Source organism: Oncorhynchus mykiss, chromosome 6, assembly GCF_013265735.2.
Source record: "Oncorhynchus mykiss isolate Arlee chromosome 6, USDA_OmykA_1.1, whole genome shotgun sequence".
Lineage (NCBI taxonomy): Eukaryota > Metazoa > Chordata > Actinopteri > Salmoniformes > Salmonidae > Oncorhynchus > Oncorhynchus mykiss.
The window spans coordinates 62,438,701-62,459,966 of NC_048570.1; the positions used below are offsets into that span (position 1 = coordinate 62,438,701).

The 21,266-nt window shown below is 42.1% G+C and overlaps 1 protein-coding gene across 1 annotated transcript in view; it reads right to left on the minus strand.

Moving 5' to 3' along the window:
• Positions 1 to 19,994, minus strand: part of LOC110526294 (piezo-type mechanosensitive ion channel component 1) — a 72,265-nt gene extending 52,271 nt beyond the window's left edge. Inside the window, exon 1 of the mRNA XM_021607119.2 lies at positions 18,989 to 19,994. Within this exon, the coding sequence (XP_021462794.2) occupies positions 18,989 to 19,052 (64 nt within the window). The 5' untranslated portion in view covers positions 19,053 to 19,994. The remainder of the gene's footprint in view (positions 1 to 18,988) is intronic.
• Positions 19,995 to 21,266: the final 1,272 nt, after the last annotated feature.

Sequence of the window (21,266 nt, forward strand, 5' to 3'; positions counted from 1 at the left end):
TTTCCCATCTGGCATGCCGTTGTTTTATGGCTCCTGTGTTGACTGTGGACTCCTTATCTCCACTGACTTACAGTCAGGGACTCTCCTGTATTGAAATGTTCTTGCCAATCTTTCCAGGGCTTTGGCAGTTTTTCCTAAACTTGAGGTTGTTTACTGTACGGCAAATAGAAAGGTCTCCACAGAGTAATCCTGCTAAGCTGACTGAACATAAACCTGCATTGGAAGAACACTGAAGAGGGAGCTGACCTTTTACACTCAGGAGGTTTTCATTTTCTGGTGGACACTCAAAATGTCATCATCTCCATTAGGCAAAGCCCATTGGGAGAATCCAAGCTGCTGATCTGATCAGCGTTTTGCTACCGTAAGATTATGTTTAGAAAAAAAAAAATTGGTATCGTTTCTAAAAAAAATTGGCTTGAGTAGATAGTGGTGGTTGCATTGTTTTAACTGTATGGGCCTGTCTGTAAAGCAGTTTATCCCACATCAGCTTTAGATCAGCAGTGAATCATCTCAGATCACAGTTTTCAGTGTCTGCTGCCAGAGACAAATCTGATTAAAAGACGTTTCCAATGTGCGGAATTGCCACAGGTCATGAGCAACACACTCACAGTGGATCTGTCTAATATCAGAGCTAACGAATCGCAATACCTTCCACCCTCCAAGCATTTACAGTGTTTTCAGTGTAATGCAGTGGTGCTTCTGAGAACACGTGGCAAGACAGTGACTGTGACAAGTAGTGTCCCAGAGAAACCAACCCAGTCAGTTAAAGGCTCCTCTCGCTCAGACAAAGCACTGGGTTGACAAATACTAAGAGGCAGTGGTGCCAATATGATCCCTGCACTCCGCTGCAGCTTTCCATCCCCGGTAGTGTGGGCAAATGCCTGTTAATCAGATGGGCAGACACCCAGTTTTCAGGGACCTCCCCCTTGTCCTGACAGCAGGACCTCCTCAATCACATCTTAGCTTCTCCCTGGAGCTAGCTGAGTCATAGCAGAGGCACGGCAACATGACCGTGTCACCAAAATGTAACATGAGAGAAAGAAAACCAAACACCTAAGGCATGTCCTGCGACAAGGCAGGCACACACCACAAAACACTGTCAACAGAAAGTGCCACGTGACTGCAGCTCACATGTGCATACAGAATAGAGCTATCCCACCGCAGAAACACTACACAATACACACAACCCAGACGGTTCATTGCAGCCACATCAAAGGTGATTGAAAATGACACTTAACCTTTAGCAGCAGAAAACAGAGGGAGGAAGTTGAGAAAGCGAGGGAAAACATAAGAGGCGAGGCCAACTGCGATCACTTGGTTGGGTCTGAGAGCATGTGCGCCTGCTTGCCTTCCCGGCCCAGTGAAGCCAACAGCTACAGGACTCCAGGGGCCCACAGCTGGCCCTCAGTGACCCCAGTCTACAGGTATGTGAGCACAGCCCAGTCCGGCACGGGTCACAGAGACTGGAAGAGAGACGGCTGGAGAGGGAAAGAGGGGGAGGGGAGGAGAGAGAGGAAAAAAAGAGAGATGGAAAGGAAGAGCAAGGGGAAAGGGAGGATATAAAGAGAGGGAGAGGTGGGGGAGTGAGAGAGAGATGATATGGGAGAAGAGTGGGTGAGTAAGCATCTTGGATGAGCCAAGTGGGTAAAGGGTAGTGAGAGGAGGGACAGATACTGGAACATGGAAACATCTTCGGAATGAACAGCAGGGTGCTGATGTCAAGCAAAACATCTGGGAAACTCTAAACTGGCAACTTTGTAACCGTCCTTGTCAACAGTGGCTATGAGTAATCCTGCACTATAATTGGCGCTGTAACTGGACTAACTATGACGCAAAAAAAAAAGACAACACTAGATCTACATGATAAAGTTTGTTAAACACAGAATGGTCCTGAATGCAATCTTATGTTTCTTTCAAATTCATCATGATGGCCTGGTTCTTACTGGGCGTAATTGCAGTCATTCAAATTTTAGCTCCACAACACAAGGTCAGATCTTCAATATCATGGATAGCTGAATGACGTGTAGATCCCTCACAGAAGTTGAGTGGATTATGTACGTCTCTCTCATACAGCGGCGTGGGTTCAATGGGTCTCTATAGAGCCCTGTGATTCCTCCTGACTCTTTGGCTCTGGTTAGAATGAGTCACACAGAGGTCTTCCATTGCAGCAGTCCCAGATCTGCCGTCTTCAACATGTCTTGTGTTTTCACTACTATACAGCTGAAAGGACCCTCTTATTCAACTCACCAGTGGAAAGTACCCTAACTAGGCTCACTACAGTCTATCACCTGGGCATTCATTCTATTATTCTGCTGGAGTCTGCGTAGCTGAATAGAGGGGTTTAAGGGGAAATGTAGGGAGCAGTTTTCCATAGACGCCCCCAGTGTTCCATGATGTCAGCTAAGCTCAGGGAGAGAAACAATGGCTCATGGAAGCCATTAAGTAATCAACTGTGTGTTTAAAAAGGACCCGATCTCCATGTGGACAGTGGGGTGATCAACTAATGAGGACGGCTTTATGTGATAATTCAAATAAAAATGGCAAGTCTGGATGTGACAGGGCTTTGACAGTTTTACATGCTCTACTGCAACTCCCCGGTACAGTGGCAAAAAGCCACGTCCACAGATTTGGATCCACGGCTTAAAACCATATGACAGCAGCCCGAGATTGCCTTCTGATTGCGGTATAGCCTACCTCTCCAATCCATTCATATCTACTAGGGTGAATGGGTTGTTCCCGGACTGAGACCGGCCCAGGGAGCCTGACTGATCCCAGCTCCTCAGCTCCTCTGTTCTGATGGAGAGGAGATGGTGGGGAGCCAGAGTCAGGGCAGCTCTCCCAGCCAGACACAGAGCTGGGTTATAGAGGTGAGTGGAGAGAGACAACCCCTCCCTGGAGCACAGGCCGTGAATGGCTTCCAGGATGATGAATCCCAATGCCAGCTGCTAAAGCCTATAGATCTGGCAGGCCCTGCATGAGGCCTAAAGCCAGGTACAATCCCCCTTCCTCTGTCTTTCCCACAGACACACTGCACACCCTGTATGCTCAAATACTGAGCTCCCCACAGTTGTGAAAGACGTTAAACAAAAATCGTCCTGTGTGCCTGCGAGGAATTGGAAAATAAAAAGCGAGGAGAACTGACAATCGGAAAGCAACCAGCCCTCCTGTCTCTGTGTCTGTTCCTGGAGAACTAGCGGCCACTCTGACCTCCATTCTCGCTCATTTTCATGTTTCCAAACAGACAAATTTCTTTCGACAGACAAGAGTTAACTTACATCACTCTCAAACTTTCCCATTTCTGCATGCTATTACCATGCTATTACTGCTAACATTTCAGAGAGAGAGAGTAAGTCAAGAATCATAACATACCCTTAAGGGTAGCAATTTAAAAAGGATACAAGCCATTCACGTGTGATCCGCGGGACAATAGTAGGGCCTAAACAGAGACAACCAGACAAAACTAAACAAATCAGAACAAAGGAGGGGAACTTTGTCAACTAGAATCGCTCTCTGAAAGACACCTTGCCGCAGGAATGAAAGCTTCACAAGGCCCATTGAGTATGTGTGGTGTGTGAATAAGAAATGGGGAACTTCAGCTGCCCTCCTGGGTAAAATATGGAGACTATTCACTCACTGAAACCTGAGAACATTTCTCAACAAATATGAGTCAAATCCTAACAAATTAGCTGGCATGGCAAGAACTGCATGTTGCCAAGTCAATCTCTATTCATTGTTCATGCACATTGCAGCTCTATGAAACAATGCTCATTCTTCAATCCTCTAAACAATCACTTCCCCTTTGGTTTCCTTTCCCTCCGTGATGGGTGAAACTGTTCTACTTCTGTGCCAGCAGCCTGGTCTCATAGACTAGACGTAACATAGTAAATGTAAATCCGAGACACTCAAATTAGTACGATATGTTACATGTGGTATGGTTACATAAGACAGGTTATTTCAAACAAAAACTAAAGTAGGGTAGTTGGGCGGGGTGGATGGGTGAACGCAAACGTCTAGCAACCCAAAGGTTGTGTGTTCGAATCTCATCAAGGACAACTTTCACTACTTATTACTTTTTATCTACTTTGCAAAGAAATACTGACCTAACCTTAACCCTTTTAGCTAACCTTTCCCTAACGCTAACCCTTTAACCTAACTCCTAACTTTAACCCAAACCCCTAGCGCTAGCTAACATTAGCCACCTAGCTAACGTTAGCAACAACAAATTGGAATTCATAACATACCATAAGTTTCGCAAATTCGTAACATATCGTACAAATTGCTATTCATAACTTATCGTATGAATTGTAATCCATAACATATCATACTAAATGGAGTGTCTAACATTTACATACAGAATAATACAAAATGCTCTGAGACCACTTGGGTGCCAGGGGAGGAAACAGAGAAGTTTTGCCCTTAAAATAGAAAATAAGCATCTAATACATGCCCCTTTCAAACACTATGAATATTTCCATTAGTATGAATGCAGTATCTTGTGACAAACAGCCAGGTCTGCACTTTGTAAGACTGAATGGCCATGCGGTGCTCAAGGGGGGTATATTACTATTTCTGAATACATAACAACCCATCTAAATCACCCTGTTCTAAAGGATCAAAATGAACACCACTCTCCACCTATCTGTAAGAGACGTCTCCACCCGACGGACACGGAGAGCAAAGGCGTGTGCCATGTGGCACGAGAAGATAACAAGCAAGCAACCTGAACAGACCGTCACGCTCTCTCTCTCTTCACTCCCTCTTTGACAGTAAAGGCAGCAGAGGCTCTGGGAGCATGTGTGGGGAGGATATTGCACCACCACCTCAATTCAGATCCAGAACTCAGTCAGGCGACGGCACGAGGAAGCAATTTTCCATAAAATGGCCCATAACAGAAGCAGCATTCAGCGTGAAGAACAGAATGTGGACCCTGTCGTGAAAGTCAGAAAGCGTTTTGTTATGCCCAGCACTCATCTCAGCCTGCTCTTTAACACTTCACACCCCTCTCTCTGACTCTGTACTCTGCCCCTCTCATCATTATCATCATCATCATCTGATGCCTGCCTGACCAACAGGGAGATCATGGTCATTATGAGGCATTTTTGTAATCCCGTTATTGGAGGAATGGAAAGTAAAAAGCACAAGGCTTGTCAGGGCAAGTGTGTGAGGAACGCTTACAGAGAGGCATAATCTAACACGTTAAATGGTGTTGTCATGACGAAGTCGGGTCCCTCTCCTTGTTCGGGCGTGTTCGGCGGTCGACGTCACCGACCTTCTAGCCATCGCTGATCCATTTTTCATTTCCCATTGGTTTTGTCTTGTCTTCCATCACACCTGGTTCCAATCCCATCAATTACATGTTGTGTATTTAACCCTCTGTTTCCCCTCATGTCCTTGTCGGTGATTGTTTGTTGTATGTATTGGTGCAAGTTATGTTCTGGTGTGCGATGGGTTTTGCACCCTCTTATTTTATGTTGTATATTTAAGTGTTTGTATATTCATTAAACTGCTCCATTTATACCAAGTTCACTCTCCTGCGCCTGACTTTCCTGCCACCAGCACGCACCCATTACAGATGTGAGTTTTAGTGTAGCTCTCACTTGGCTGTCTTTGAGAGTTTGCTAGGCCATATGGCCTAGTTACAGTTGTAAGAAGTGATGATACAGTTTGCAGTGCAACATGAGAACTAAACCACTCTACAGTTTCTTTTGAAATTTGGAAGAAGAGCTACACTTCCCTACAGTGTTTCCTTACAGACTAGCTTCCATCAGGTTAAACAATGCCGTTTGAACTGACGTACATCACACCACACAAACATATGAGCACCTACACTACATATTATCCAAACTAGTGCCCTTAACCTCGGAGCTTTCACCTTTAAACCCCAAGGTAAGTCAAGGTATTCATTTCAAAAAAAATATAGCGATTTTGGCGATTTACATTTTCAGAGAGCAATTAGAGAGACACATCCTTTCCATTGCAACAGACAGCCCAATACTTGGCTTGACACCTCTAAAATAGCTTAACATTGAATTGCATTTAGAGCTGTTGAAATGCTCATCATTCATTCCCATGAAGAGGAGATGAGGAGGAGTGGAAGATCATGGTGAGATCTTAACCCCATAAGTATATCACTCACTTACATGTCATTGGAAACCAGAGAGTGAGCTGGGTTATAGTGAGAAGACACTTCAAATATGTCATCTATCCATGGGCCTAGGGCCCCTCAGCAATATAGCAGTTACTGTTATTATTATTATTAGTGCCAGAGATACAGCTGTCATATGGCTCAGACTCAGCAGCAAGCTGTAACAATGTCCAATATTCATAACTATGTAGACAGGCAGTGTTATGTCTCTCATATCAAACAATCACCACTTAATTAAAACAGTTTCAATTAAATCAGAATCAGGTTTTTATTAGCTATATCCTAAATAGAAGCTATAGAATGGTGGTGAAAGTCTGATCAAACGGAAAACTTTTAAATGAAAAAAAAAAGAGATGCCTGCCTGCCAAGCAGATACATGAACCAGCTGTAATATCATCTTAAAGATGTATTATAAAAGGTGTTGTATCATTTCAGCCAGTAGTTTTGAAAGTAGCGCTCACAAGTCAAAAATAGGTCCCTGAAAATGGTGCACAATTGTGTAGTCATCCATTTCGTATGATATGTTATGTTCTGCAAAAAATTATTATATGCCAAGAGAATAGTAGAATAATAGTGAAGACATCCCAACTATGAAATAACACATATGAAATCATGTAGTAACCAAAAAAAAGTGTTAAACAAATCAAAATACATTTTAGATTTTTCAAAGTAGCCACCCTTTGCCTTGACAGCTTTGCACACTCTTGGCATTCTCTCAACCAGCTTCACCTGGAATGTTTTTCCAACAGTCTTGAAGGAGTTCCCACATATGCTGAGCACTTGTTGGCTGCTTTTTCTTCACCCTGAGGTCCAACTCATCCCAAACCATCTCAATAGGGTTGAGGTCGGGTGATTGTTGAGGCCAGGTCATCTGATGCAGCACTCCATCACTCTCCTGCTTGGTCAAATAGCCCTTACACAGCCTGGAGGTGTGTTTTGGGTCATTGTCCTGTTGAAAAACAAATTATAGTCCCACTAAGTGCAAACCTGATGTAGACATGCTGGTTAAGTGTGCCTTGAATTCTAAATAAATCAATGTCACCAGTAAAGCACCCTCACACCTCCTCCTCCATGCTTCACGGTGGGAACCACACATGCGAAGATCATCCGTTCACCTACTCTGCGTCTCACAAAGACAGCGGTTGGAACCAAAAATCTCAAAAGGACAGATTTCCACCGGTCTAATGTCCATTGCTCATGTTTCTTGGCACAATCAAGTCTCTTCTTCTTATTGGTGTCCTTTAGTAGTGGTTTCTTTGCAGCAATTTGACCATGAAGGACTGATTCACGCAGTCTCCTCTGAACAGTTGATGTTGAGATGTGTATGTTACTTTTTATTTGGGCTGCAATCTGACGTGCAGTTAACTCTAATGAACGTATCCTCTGCAGCAGAGGTAACTCTTGGTCTTCCTTTCCTGTGGCGGTCCTCATGAGAGACAGTTTCATCATAACGCTTGATGGTTTAAGCGACTGCACTTGAAGAAACTTTCAAAGTTCTTGAAATTTTCCTGGATTGACTGACTTTCATGTCTTAAAAGTAATGATGGACTGTCATTTCACTTTGCTTATTTGAGCTGGTTCTTGCCATAATATGGACTTGGTCTTTTACCAAATAGGGCTATCTTCTATATACCATCCCTACCTTATCACACCACAACTGATTGGCTCAAACACAGTCCAAGTGACTACATCATGAAGCTGGTGGAGAGGATTCCAAGAGTGTACAAAGCTGTCATCAATGCAAAAGGTGGCTACTTTGAAGAATCTAAATATATTATGAATTGTTTAACACTTTTTTGGTTACTACATGATTCCATATATGTTATGTCATAGTTTATGTTTTCACTTTTATTCTACAATGTAGAAAATAGTAAAAATAAAGAAAAACCCTTGAAATGAGTAGGTGTGTCCAAACTTTTGACTGGTACTGTATATGTTCTTCGTGCAATTCACATGACATTTTACGAATTTGTAAGTGCTTAAGATCCCATTCAATTTCTAATTATTCTCTTCATAAAACAACTCACTGAGGTGAGGAAGCGCAACTTCCTCTCCCTTACACACACGCTGTGTCATATCCTTTTGGCTTGGAGGGACTGGACCACTGGGCCTATGGGCAGTTGGCCTGGCTGCAGACCCAGCTCTGCCCAATGCCCTAGATATCCGAGAAGGTTTTCTCTGGCCGTGGTCAGCCAGCCTCAGCCCCAGGCAGCCAGTTAGTTCAGCACATCTAAATGCGAGCCTGTGTGACCGCAACAGGTGTTGGACATTGAAGCTCCATGCTCCTCATTAAAAAGCGCTTTAGCACTCCCGTGTCTGTGGTGTCTGGCCAGCATGAGGCCAGAGCGGCGGTCTGTTATCTGGTTAGCGGTCAGCCAGAGGCATCAGCGGGAAGTCAAATTCTCATTTAAAGAGTAACCTCCATATGTATCATGTTTTACTGCGGCCTGAAAGACAAAGCTCTGAAGCCGGGCCAGTCCCACACCTGTCCTTGGCTCACTGTTAATTCACCAGTAATGAGTTTGGATGGTGCTGTCTGGTGTCAGATTCCAGACCTAACATACAAACAGAGTGGTTCTGGGGCCTAGCAGAGAAGCTAGTCTTCCCTGACTGAGTCCAAGTACTGTAGATAGATGCGTGAGTCAGAGCATTTAATTGAGCGCTCAAAGCAGTGTGTTTATGATTATGGCACTATGTGTTGTTGAAGTTCAACTTCCTCCCACTCATCTCAATCCAATTATGCTGACAGAAGCAGCACCTACATGGAGGATTATGTCTGAGTTCAGTCAAAGGACACTCATGACAGCACCTTCACAGCTGTGTGTGTTGTGTGTGTGTGTGTGTGTGTAAGAGAATAGTGAGATAAACCGCTGCCCTAATGAAGATATGCAGAAACTGATTGTCCCCCCAAAATTCCTGATCACACTTGTAGTCGATGTTATGGCTACATTAGCTAGCACAGCTCATGCACAGAAACACTTCATCAGGTCTAACGGTCGTAGCGCGCCGAACTGCGCACGTGAAGGCCGTCAAACCAAACGCACTCCTTCAATATAAAATTGTCTTTGACAAAAATAAAAACCTGTCAGTTTGTCACTTTCACGAGGATGTAGTAACAACAGGTTCAGCTACTTAAGAGATCGGCTCGAATCTAGGTTTTGCATTTAGAATTCGAGAAAATAAAGAATACATTTTTCACTTCTCCCATTGACTTAGCAAACCTAAGCCTGGTCTGTCTTGTCTGCTTGGCAACGTGTTCCTGGAATTATCGCATGTGTTGCGCCTCAGGGTTTGAAAACTCAGTGCTAATTCAGTGTTTCCCGAATACTTACACTGGTCAGAGTGTTTCACTTGGTGTGATAAAATAGTTGATCAATTGCTCATAGGGAACAAAACTTAGTGACAAACAATACTGATGATGCATCTCAGGCATTGTTTGAATACATTTTGGTAATTGATTAAGGCAATAGCACAGATCAACATACACTTGCTTGGGGCCAATTTGCACTTTGGTCTTCCAACGCTATTGATCACATCCTACAAGTGTTAATGACCCACAGATATAACTATATCACGGTCATTCAAATGTCAGACATTTTTCATCATTCATTTGGTTTTATAGTCGTGAGAAGTGTTTTGGGTTCATCTGCAAGAAGACCAGGGGAAAGTGGATCTTCGCAGTTATAATGAACTGTCCCCTTCATGATTCAGTAACTACTGGGGCAGTTCATCAGTATGGGACGGAAACTTTCAGTACTTTCTCCATGGAATTTGAGGGTAGATTTAACCTAAATACATACGTAGCTAGAACTTTTCTCTTTCCTCCTCCCGACTTAGGTATTTCTGGCTGAGCAGCATTTCTTCTAGTCTATATTTAATTTTCACAAAGCACAGCAACCAAAAGCATGTGACTTTCCAGAATGCTGCTGTGACTATGTTTCAAGTCAGAGTTGACAAACATACCATAAGCATCTCAGCTATTAATTAAAGGCAACACAAAAGCCATGGCCGTATTTTCTTCTCTAGACACACTTGGATCCCAGTCAAACTTTGACACTGAGAGAAACACTGCCAAGCAGTTGAGGGCTCTAACCAGGATTTGTGTGGTGATGTGTGATTATCAGTTTACCTGTCAGTTTGTGATGTTTTGGAAACCCTGACATGCACTACATATACACACACAAGTATATACACATATACACACAAGTATATACACATAAGTATGTGGATACCTCTTCAAATTAGTGGATTCGGCTACCACTTTGCGGCTGCGCAGTTGTTGCTCCTAAACCTTTCCACTTCACAATAACAGCACTTACAGTTGACCGGGGCAGCTCTAGCAGGGCAGCTATATTACGAACTGACTTGTTGGAAGGGTGGCATCCTATGACAGTGCCACGTTGAAAGTCACTGAGCTCTTCAGTAAGGCCATTCTACTGCCAATGTTTGTCTATGGAGATTGCATAGCTGTGTGCTCAATTTTAAACACCTGTCAGCAACGGGTGTGGCTGAAATACTGTAGCCGAATCCACTCATTTGAAAGTGTGTCCATATACTTTTGTATATATAGTGTACATATGTGCACCAGGAGGACAGTAAGTCAATAGACTCCCCCACAGTTCTGGCACAGACTGATAACCACTTCTGCTGCACAGACCCGGTTACAGCCTCTTAAGTGCACCACCATCTGAACCAGACTATTACTCACCCAGATACAACGTCTCATCATCCAGCACCCTTTAACCTAACAAGACTGAAGTCCCTGCCAAGTTCATCAGTGTTTTACGTCAACTTCTCTTTAGTAGAGCAGCTATGAGATCATTGTAGTTTCTCAGGTCATTGTGCCCGCGGTGACACACAGGTTGTGTGTGTTAAACCTGCAGCTTAAGCAATGAGCACGCTAACAAACAGGATGTGACACACTGAATATCAACATTAACATCCAGAGGAAGGGAACACATGGAGATCCGGCCATTCACACCCATGGCCATCATCCAAACACAGAGTAAAACTCATAGAACCGTCACACCCGTTTCTGGTTGAAAATGCTTCAATTTTCACTCACTATGAGTTTTAAAAAATAAGGAAACTTCAACATTGTGTGAGGTTGAATGATAAAACAGATTTTTCTTCTCCTCTCTTCAAATAGTTGAGTATGTTAATTAAATCATACAGGGGTTTTCCTCAGTCTTTGTTGTGAGTACTGCACTAGACGTATGAGATACCAGATCCAGTCTCAGGAATCTCTGGAGATCCCTTCTATCTCCACTGAGTTAGGTCAATCTGCTCTTAGTTTTTTGTCACCTTACTTGTGGAATAATCTCCAAGGCCCTCTAAAGTTGGTTGACTTGGTGCCACTAGGGCAATTCAAAAGGCTGATTGAGGACCTATTTACTGAAGAATGTGTTTGTTTTCAATGACTGTGTTTTGCTTTTAGTGTATTGATGTGAATATTAATGTATATTGATTGATGTGTTTGATGGGTATACAGGGCTCATCTGAGAAAGAGACCTTGGTCTTTAAAATAAAGGTTAAATAAAAATACTAAAAATGAAACAGCTGATACACATTCAAAGTGTGACCAATCTGCCATTCTCATCACTGCCCCAAAGACAGACACCACGCACAGAACACTTACCGAATTGTCTCCCCAGTAGCAAGGCAGTTAATCCCCAACAACAACGGCTCCCTGGGCACCGATGACGTGGACGTTGATTAAGGCAGCCCCTCGCACCTCTCTGATTCAGAGGGGTTGTGTTAAATGTGGAAGACCCATTTCAGTTGACTGCATTCAGTTGTGCAACCGACTAGGTATCCCGTCCTTTCACTTCCTTATTCTTAAATAAAGGTTAAATTAAAAAATGTAAAATTAACGTACATGGGATGGAAAGGAAACTTACACTCAGGACTGTGTGTGTGTGTAACCGATGTGAAAAGTCGAGCCCAGATAGGGGCGAGGAGAGGGACGGAAGCTAAACTGTTACATGTGGAACACATTACTGCATTTGGGAGTAATAACCACATTGAAGCGTGGCATCTATAGCAGGTTGTGCATTCTCTAACCGTGTTATTTGATTTGTCTGTTCTGTACTTGGCAGAAAAGTCTTAGTTCATCCTTTTAATCAACAGTGAGACTATTGCACATTACTCAACTTTCCCATGAATATTGTTATGTCTTCGTTTTATGAATCATCAAACTCAAAGTTTAGTAAATGCAAGAAGGCATAGGACTTTGCATTGACTTTTAGAGAAGTTGACTTGCCAGTCTAAAAGGTGGAAGCACGAGATTCGTCTCAGGATGTTGCCATGGCACTCATCTTTACCATGGTAATACCATGGTAAACAGTCTGAACGTCTGGGTGTGGTCGAGACACACAGAGGGCCGTAGCTACAGCCAGTGGAAATGACAACAAAATAAACTCCACTGAGTAACGGAAAACCATGACATGCTTGGATTCAACGTTCAAACTACCATACATGAACATGTAACTGACTTCATGTATACTGAACAAAAATATAAACGCAACATGTAAAGTGTTGGTCCCATGTTTCATGAGCTGAAATAAGACTCCAGAAATGTTCCATATGCACAAAAATCTTATTTCTCTCAAATTTTGTGCCCAAATTTGTTTACGTCCCTGTTAGTGAGCATTTCTCCTTCGCCAAGATAATCCATCCACCTGACAGGTGTGGCATATCAAGAAGCTGATTAAACAGCCTTATCATTACACAGGTGCACCTTCTGCTGGGACAATAAAAGGCCACTCTAAAATGTGCAGTTTTGTCATAAAAACACCACAGATGTCTCAAGTTGAGGGAGCGTGCAATTGGCATGCTGACTGCAGGAATGTCCACCAGGGCTGATGCCAGATAACGGAATGTTTATTCCTCTACCATAAGCCGCCTCCAACGTCGTTTCAGAGAATTTGTCAGTACGTCCAACCGGCCAAAGAACTGCAGACAACGTGTAACCACGCCAGCCCAGGACCTTCACATCCATCTTCTTCACCTGCGAGATGGTCTGAGACCAGCCACCAGCTGACCAGCTGATAAAACTGTGGGTTTGCACAACCAAAGAATTTCTGCACAAACTGTCAGAAACCATCTCAGGGAAGCTGACAGACAGCGTTTATGACATCATGTGGGTGAGCAGTTTGCTGATGTCAATGTTGTGAACAGAGTGCCGCATGGTGGCGGTGGGGTTATGGTATGGGTAGGCACGGTACGGACAACGAACACAATTGCATTTTAGTTGATGACAATTTGAATGCAGACATACCGTGATGAGATCCTGATACCCATTTTCGTTCCATTCATTTTTATTTTAACCTTTATTTAACTAGGCAAGTCAGTTAAGAACAAATTCTTATTTTCAATGATGGCCTAGGAAGCAGCCTGATCAACTCTATGTGAAGGAGATGTGTCATGCTGCATGAGGCAAATGATGGTCACACCAGATACTGACTGGTTTTCTGATCCACGCCCCTGCATTTTTTTTTTAAGGTATCTGTGATCAACCGATTCATATCTGTATTCCCAGTTATGTGAAATCCATAGATTAGGACCTAATGAATTTATTTAAATTGACAGATTTCCTTATATGAACTGTAACTCAGTAAAATCTTTGAAATTGTTGCATGTAGCATTTATATTTGTGTTAAGTGTATAACAAAGCCTTTCCATTGTACGTGGAACATTGGGGCTGCTGGCTGGGCTCACCTGGCTCTACCTCCTTCCTGATTTTGTGGGGTAAAAATGGCTGCGGGTTGACTATGGGTCTATGTCCAGGACATAGTAAAACAAAACACCCGGCTTTGGGCTACGCAATCAATGTCTCGGTGGTAAAGGTAATTTAAGGGCAGTGGTTCTGCCTGCAGGCTCCAGTCAACAGGCGTGCCTCCTGCGGGTCGTTTCTAATGTGGAGCTAGATGAGCCGGGATGGAGCCCTGCCCTCACCACAAGGCCTGTGTCACATTTCAGACTAGACTGTGAAAGCTGCTTCAACCGCCTCGACTGGTGCTGACTCATGCGGACTGACACACACACACACACACACACAAGTAGCGGTGTGTCCGTGATATATAGGCCTTAAGGCCAAGACAATAAGAAGACACAGTGGCAGAGTAAATTGAAAGCAAATTGCATGTAACAAATAGTTACGTGACCTACAGCACGGTCAAGCAAGTTAATGTTTCCAACATTTTCGGACTACTAAACAACTATTGATTTAGAACCACGGAGAGTTATCGCAAGTCGCAGAGAAAACAGGAACTGCCTCCACTATTCTAGTACCATTTCAACATCATCAAATCACCTATGCTTAGTCTAACACAGTGACAACTAAAAGATTCCAAAAACGATTTAGTCCAATCAACGTAAGCTGAATATGATGTGGCTGTCCATGGCTCTGATTAGTGTGTGTGTGTGTGGTCATGCAAGCAGAAAAAAAAACATGTTGACTCACCCTACATGTAGAGAAACGCCAATGCCATCCTCCTCTCTCATGTTGACGAAATGATCTATCGCTCTGTCATACTGTACACACTTCTAGTTTTGTTGTCCTAGGCTACCTGGGCTACCTGGCTAAAATGCTTGCTTTCATGGCCTTCTACATCTAGCTATATATTGAACTTCCATCCTCTCAGGCCAGGGGCGCAGTGTATAAATTAATGGTTCGATAAGAATTGCCATTGTAATCATTGGCCAGTACGGAGAATTAAGTAAAACCACAACAGTTGAGCTCACCCAGTTTATCTCAATGCTGATTGGCTATTATTTTATACTTTTTTAATCAAGGGAGGCAAAATGCTTGCTGGCTTCCCTTGCATTCAATACTACCGGCGGGCAAACAATGTCATACTCTTTTGGACCAGACAGCATCATACAGAGACAGAGGTGCACTGTTTCGTTCACTCGGATGCTTTCTCCGGTGAGATGCATTCAGCCTCCTACGAATTTAAGAAAAATGATGAAACAGAGAGGCGAAAGATAAATACATATAAAATACATTAATACATTCCTCTGTAATTTTTGGGGGGGAAGCCTGGCTTCCCTTAGCATCCATGAATACACACACACCTTATATTCCAAAACTTGCTGAGACCACTGTGAATCTCTAAACACTAAAACACACCAGACACATCTGTGATTTAGTTTAGCCCAGACAAGCCCACCCCCATTCATTCTTGGGATTGGGCATAATTGTCTCTTATTAGGTATAAAAACAGATGGAATTAACGGAGGTAATGCAATGTACTCACACAATTTAGTGAACAGGCCAACCATACTGTTAATAGCTTTGAACATGAGGTAATGAGCAGCATGCCAAGACTTGAGGGTGAACTATTTTCCTCGCCCACTTTGCCAGTCATGTCCTTCTCACATTCTCTTGTTATGGAAGCAGAGTCTCAGCCCAGAGTAGGGCCCTAGAAGAAATTCCTCTTGCAGGTTTACATCTCACTGACTATACCTCAACTTTATGGCAATGAGTGGACCAAATAAAACCTAGATAAATCTATCCTTGGCACCGGACAAAAGGAGAACTAGCATAGATCGAGTCTATCTTACATTCTCAAACAGCTCAACAACAGAATAGCACTTCAAGGCTCTGAATTACACTTCAACCAGTTGAATCAAAAGATAGAGATTGAAAATAATATGTTCAAAATAAAAGTGATGGTCCAGTGAAAATGCCTATTTTAAATCTGCAGTGTTTACACTGGCTGTATCCTGGCTGTGTAATGTTAACAGTGTTTGGAGCATCGTTCTAGTTAATGGGTGTATTTAAGCTGTGTTGGAGCGTGAGACTTTTGACAGACTACAGGTGTTAAAACTATGTACCGCAGCTGGAGAATCAAACGCACGGTTTATCAGACCTATGCAGCAGACTCACCCCCCATGTTTATTACATGAGCTTTACCTCACACACACACACACACACACACAACTATCCTCACACAGCACAGGACCCATGTTCCATTCTCCTCTTTTACCCTGCTGCTACTCTCTGGTTATCTATGCATAGTCACTTTAACTCTACCTTCATGTACATATTACCTCAATTACCTCGACTAACCTGTGCCCCCGCACATTGACTGGTACCCCCTGTATATAGCCTTGCTACAGTTACTTTACTGCTGCTCTTTAACTATTTAAAAAAATATATATATTCTTAATTTTTTTACTTACCTATTATCTACTTAACACTTTTTTTTCTTAAAACGGCATTGTTGGTTAAGGGCTTGTTAGTAAGCATTTGTAAGGTCTACACTGGTTGTTTTCGGCGCATGTGACAAATAGAATTTGATTGCTGCTTAATTGGACACTGGGTTGGGTTTGTATTGTCATTAAACGAGCACTGATTGTCTCTACAGTACTGATTGCCTAGTATTGTTTGCAGTGTGGCATCATTGGAGGAAAGGGCACTCACTGATCATTTAAAATGGGGTTTTGTATGAGAAATTATTCATATTCACATTGCCAATGGAAATATATGTACAAATTATAAATGTACATTTATAAAAGGAGGTTACACCACAGTATTGGTAGGCGACTCCAGCACAGAACATTTCATTTTTATATAATTGTGCTGCGACTGGCATACAGAAGTGTTCCAAAATGAAAGAGTTCATATCACACAGGTGTGTGATTGTGTGAGTAGAAAATATAATTGATGCAGTATGTCATTATTTGAACTATATTTGATTGCTTGGATCAAACAGGTCCAGGTTTTCTTCAAATTTCCAAATTAATATAGTGGAAGCTTCCTGACATCGAGGACCTATATGCTAGGAGGTGTCAGAGGAAGGCCCAAAAAAATTGTCAAAGACTCCATTCACCCAAGTCATAGACTGTTCTCTCTGCTACCGCACGGCAAGCGGTACCGGAGCACCACGTCTAGGTCCAAAAGGCTCCTTAACAGCTTCCACCCCCAAGCCATGACCCACCCCCTTTGTTTTTATACTGCTGCTACTCGCTGTTTATTATCTATGCATAGACACGTTACAAATTACCTCAACTAACCTGTACCCCCACACATTGACTCAGTACCCCCTGTATATAGCCTCGTAATTGTTATGTAATTTTCTTGTGTTACTTTTTGATATTATTTCATTTATTTTTTCACTTTAGTTTACCTAGTAAATATTTTCTTAACTCTATTTCTTGAACTGCATTGTTGGTTAAGGGATTGTAAGTAAGCACTTCAAGGTAAGTTGTATTCAGCGCATGTGACAAATAACATTTGATTTACTGTGTTTGTCATATTCCACCTTGTTCTAAAATCTTTATTCCACTAAGATACAGGTTCATTATCTTCTCATTGTCTCACTTTCAGACGGTAGTAGTAAACACACCGGCCAACCATGTGGTCTTGATTAAACAGGTCCTATGTGGCCTTATGTGGAACACAGCACTGGTCAGGTTGACCCACTGTCGGGAGCATTTTTATTGCCCTCAGTGATGTGCACCTTCCAGCCTTGGATTGACCACAAAGATGGCAGGGTTACAGTCTGCATCCAGATGAGCACCAATAGATCTTGCTGACAAAAAAACAGAGGACATGTATGATGAGCCCTGCGACTTCTAAACCACATGTGAAGCGCAACATGTAGCCTACATTATGCAGTCAAAAAAGGAAACATAAATGAATCAGGCGTGTGGGTGAGACATAGATTGAAACAGTTGCAACCAATATGGAAATGAGTGGAAATTGGTTGGCCACGTGTTACGGGTAAGGAGGCTCGCAAGACACTTTCTGTTCCTGCCACAGAGAACCCATGTGACAAGAGATGCCACATCTTCTAGCAGTCTCCTGTCAGCAGTCTGAACCACATCTATACCTGCCACATAGCTCCTAGTTAGACCAGCAGGAGACTAGCTGGATTTTAGTGGATAATGGAAAGTTTCAGGGACAAGTAGGCTGAGATAGAAAGGAATCTTTACAGATGACACAATTGAGGTGGACGGTTTCCTGTTAAAACACTTACATGATAGTAATAGGCCTACCTGTGGGGGACAATGTGCTCAGTTAATTTACCAAGTCATATGCCTACTACACTTGAAGCTTCAAATACAAAACAACTTTTAGTTTATTCTACCATTCACACTTGCATTTTCATGTGGCACAGCCTCCTACCATTATATAGGCACAGAATGGAGCGTGAACAATGGTGTGCAATGGTGTGCACTCTTAGAATGTGCACTCGATCTATTCATTTAAAAGCATTATTCGGCTGTCCCCAAAGGATAACCCTTTTGGCTTCCATGTAGACCCCTTTCTACTAAGTCTTACATGGAACTCAAAATGGTTCTACCTGGAACCAAAATAGGTTATGCTATGGGGACAGCCAAAGAAACCTTTTGGAACCCTTAAAAAAAAAAAGTTTATAAGTGTGTGTTTGTGTGTTTTAACAGGAAGAGGTCCTGTCTAAAACCTTATGTAGAAAGGAAGCCAAGCATGAGTGTGTCTGCTAAATAAAAACCTCAGTGAATCAGGAGAACTTACTGGAGTCTATCGGAACTGGGGAAAACAGGAGAAGCAGAGAAAGAAGTATAACCTATTTTCATTGGGCCACTGTACAAAAGAGGGAGGTCAAATACTTAATCTATAATAATCCTATTCATACAGAAATGATTCCAATTTTCAAATGATGTGATCTATCAATGACATTCTGTCAGTGTAGGCTGTAAATGTTTTTATTGTAGACAACAATAAATAATATAGCATGACATACAAATTGAATATGCAGCAAAATAACATAATATCAATCATTTAGGCCTATTGGGCACTAAAGTAGAATTCTGGTTTAATTCAAATTTACAATGGAAACCCTGACATCTTACCTGCTAACAAGAACGTCGGCAACAGAATGCAGTAGAGCAGTCCACATACCACCTGAAGCTCCATGAGCGCGCGTCCCAAATGCACTGCTTAGCTCCAGTCTACAGTCCCGCTGACATTCCTCGACGGAACGTTAAATTCCACCCAATTAATTTTAATAAACCCAGTCCGCAATAATTGTTCATGGTTTTCAAATTGTCTTTTGAACCGATAAAATAAAGCGGCGCGGTCATTCCACTAGGCAGACATATGACTTCCAAAAGTAATATTTTTCAAGTTTCCTGAGGCTCTTGTTCTGTAAATCCACAAGACATCTCCACCTCACATTTCGGGGATATAAAGTGTATTCGCACGAAATTGTAAACAAAACTAACTACCAGCTCTCCCGTATTGAAACAACTCTCCTCTCTTGCCGCCCCTTGGACTGAATATTTCATGTAAAGCAATATCTTCATGGAAAAAGTGATTCACCAGTAGGCCTACTGCAACAGTTGAACTGTTCTTTCAATCGCTGTAAATCCAATTCACTCTCACTGGGTTGGCATTTCCTCAGATTTTTTTTCTCTCTCTTCATAACCTAACTAACAATTTTAAGGTGTGTTTTTGAAAGCAACATGTCCACGAAGAAGACTATCTCACAAGCATACACAATTAATGTATGGTAATTTCGAAAGAAACGAATACATTTTCAGCCTTTTCAGCTATTCTATATCATAGTTAACGCATGTTTGAAGATCTCACTGTCACCACCATCGCCTGCGATTTTCCTATTTGAAAGAGCACGTTGTCGTTTTGCGTTGACACATGACACTTACAAACTTTAGCCCATAGCAGGAAATTATAAGTGAAATGTTGCTATGCGACACTCCTTCAGCAACATGCTAATAAATAGCCCTACCTTAACTGCGCAGTAAACCAGTAGTCTATGAATTTTGAGATTATACACCCGAAAACTCGTACTCGGTAATCTTTTGAAAAAGTTTCACACTGCTGTAACCTGCTTGAAATTGATTCTAAATCTTCTAAATAAAAATTGTCTGGTAAATCATTAGCGTCCTCTAGCGGTACACCAAGCCCAACTCATCTATGTTGCCAACTCACTTTCAGGATAAATTGCTAGAGGCAGGTTGATTTGTTGCTAAAAGTTGCTAAATGACGTTGTGATGTCATTGCGTGATAACGTAAAACTACGTCAGTACAGACTCCCACTCCCACAGGTACAGACTCCCACTCTTTTCTGTACTTCTGGCTGTACAGTTTTGATTGAAACTTGTTGATTGATGTTGTAAGTTCTGTTCAAGATCAAACATTCGTTACCAACTATATTCATTGGGTTTGGCTCGTCGAACCCGTGCTACTGCTGTTGCAGTCAGCCAACAATGATTTGCAATTTGCTGAAAATGCTGCTGGCCTGCTGCAGACGTCACTCACAATGCACTTTTTCAGCCAGGCACGTGTATTGTGACAGTGTGTGACAGAAATAAATATTTTTTTTGTGTCATTTAGAGGGAAAATGCGTCCATTTTAGCGTTTGACACACTTTTCAAAAGTTGATAAAAGTTCCAAATAAAGTTTTAAAGGTAGCTAAATGTGTTACTAAGTTGCCAGGTATGAGTCAGTTCTCTGTTTGCCCTGCGAGGTGGGACAGAGAGCCCGTATATACAAAAATTGCATTTACCACTTATTGCTTAGCTAATAAAAAATACATAGTATACAATCTGTGACTCGTTGTCATATTTATCCTGATACCAGATTCGAATTGACGCGACTAACACAGGGTAGACTGAAAAGTTGCTAAATCTAGCAACAAAATTGCTAAATTGGCATCACTGCAACTCACTGCAACAATTTACAACATCAAGTAGTAAACCCTCTTCAAATAATTTCCATAAAAAGGGGAACCTACAATAATCTCAAAAATACATGGCCAAAAAGAAAACCATCACCAACTCAAATATAGAAATAACATAGCATTGACAATAAAATTAAAATAAAACTATTTTCTCTGCATGCAAATACAAATTATACATGAGGGATTGTAACATGTTGATTCAATGAAGGGATTCCATTAAACTGGTCATATTGTCAACAATGCAGAACGGTGCATCATTCAGAAGCATACATCTATTTTCCATAAAATATAGGCCTATGTTTAAATTTTCAAACTAGTTTTCATTGGCAAGGCAGAAATCGTTTTAGAAAAAGCAATCACCTTTGCACATGAAAACACAGAATCCTACTTTTTTTTTTGCCTTCGGCCAGAACCGAGCACCTGGCTCA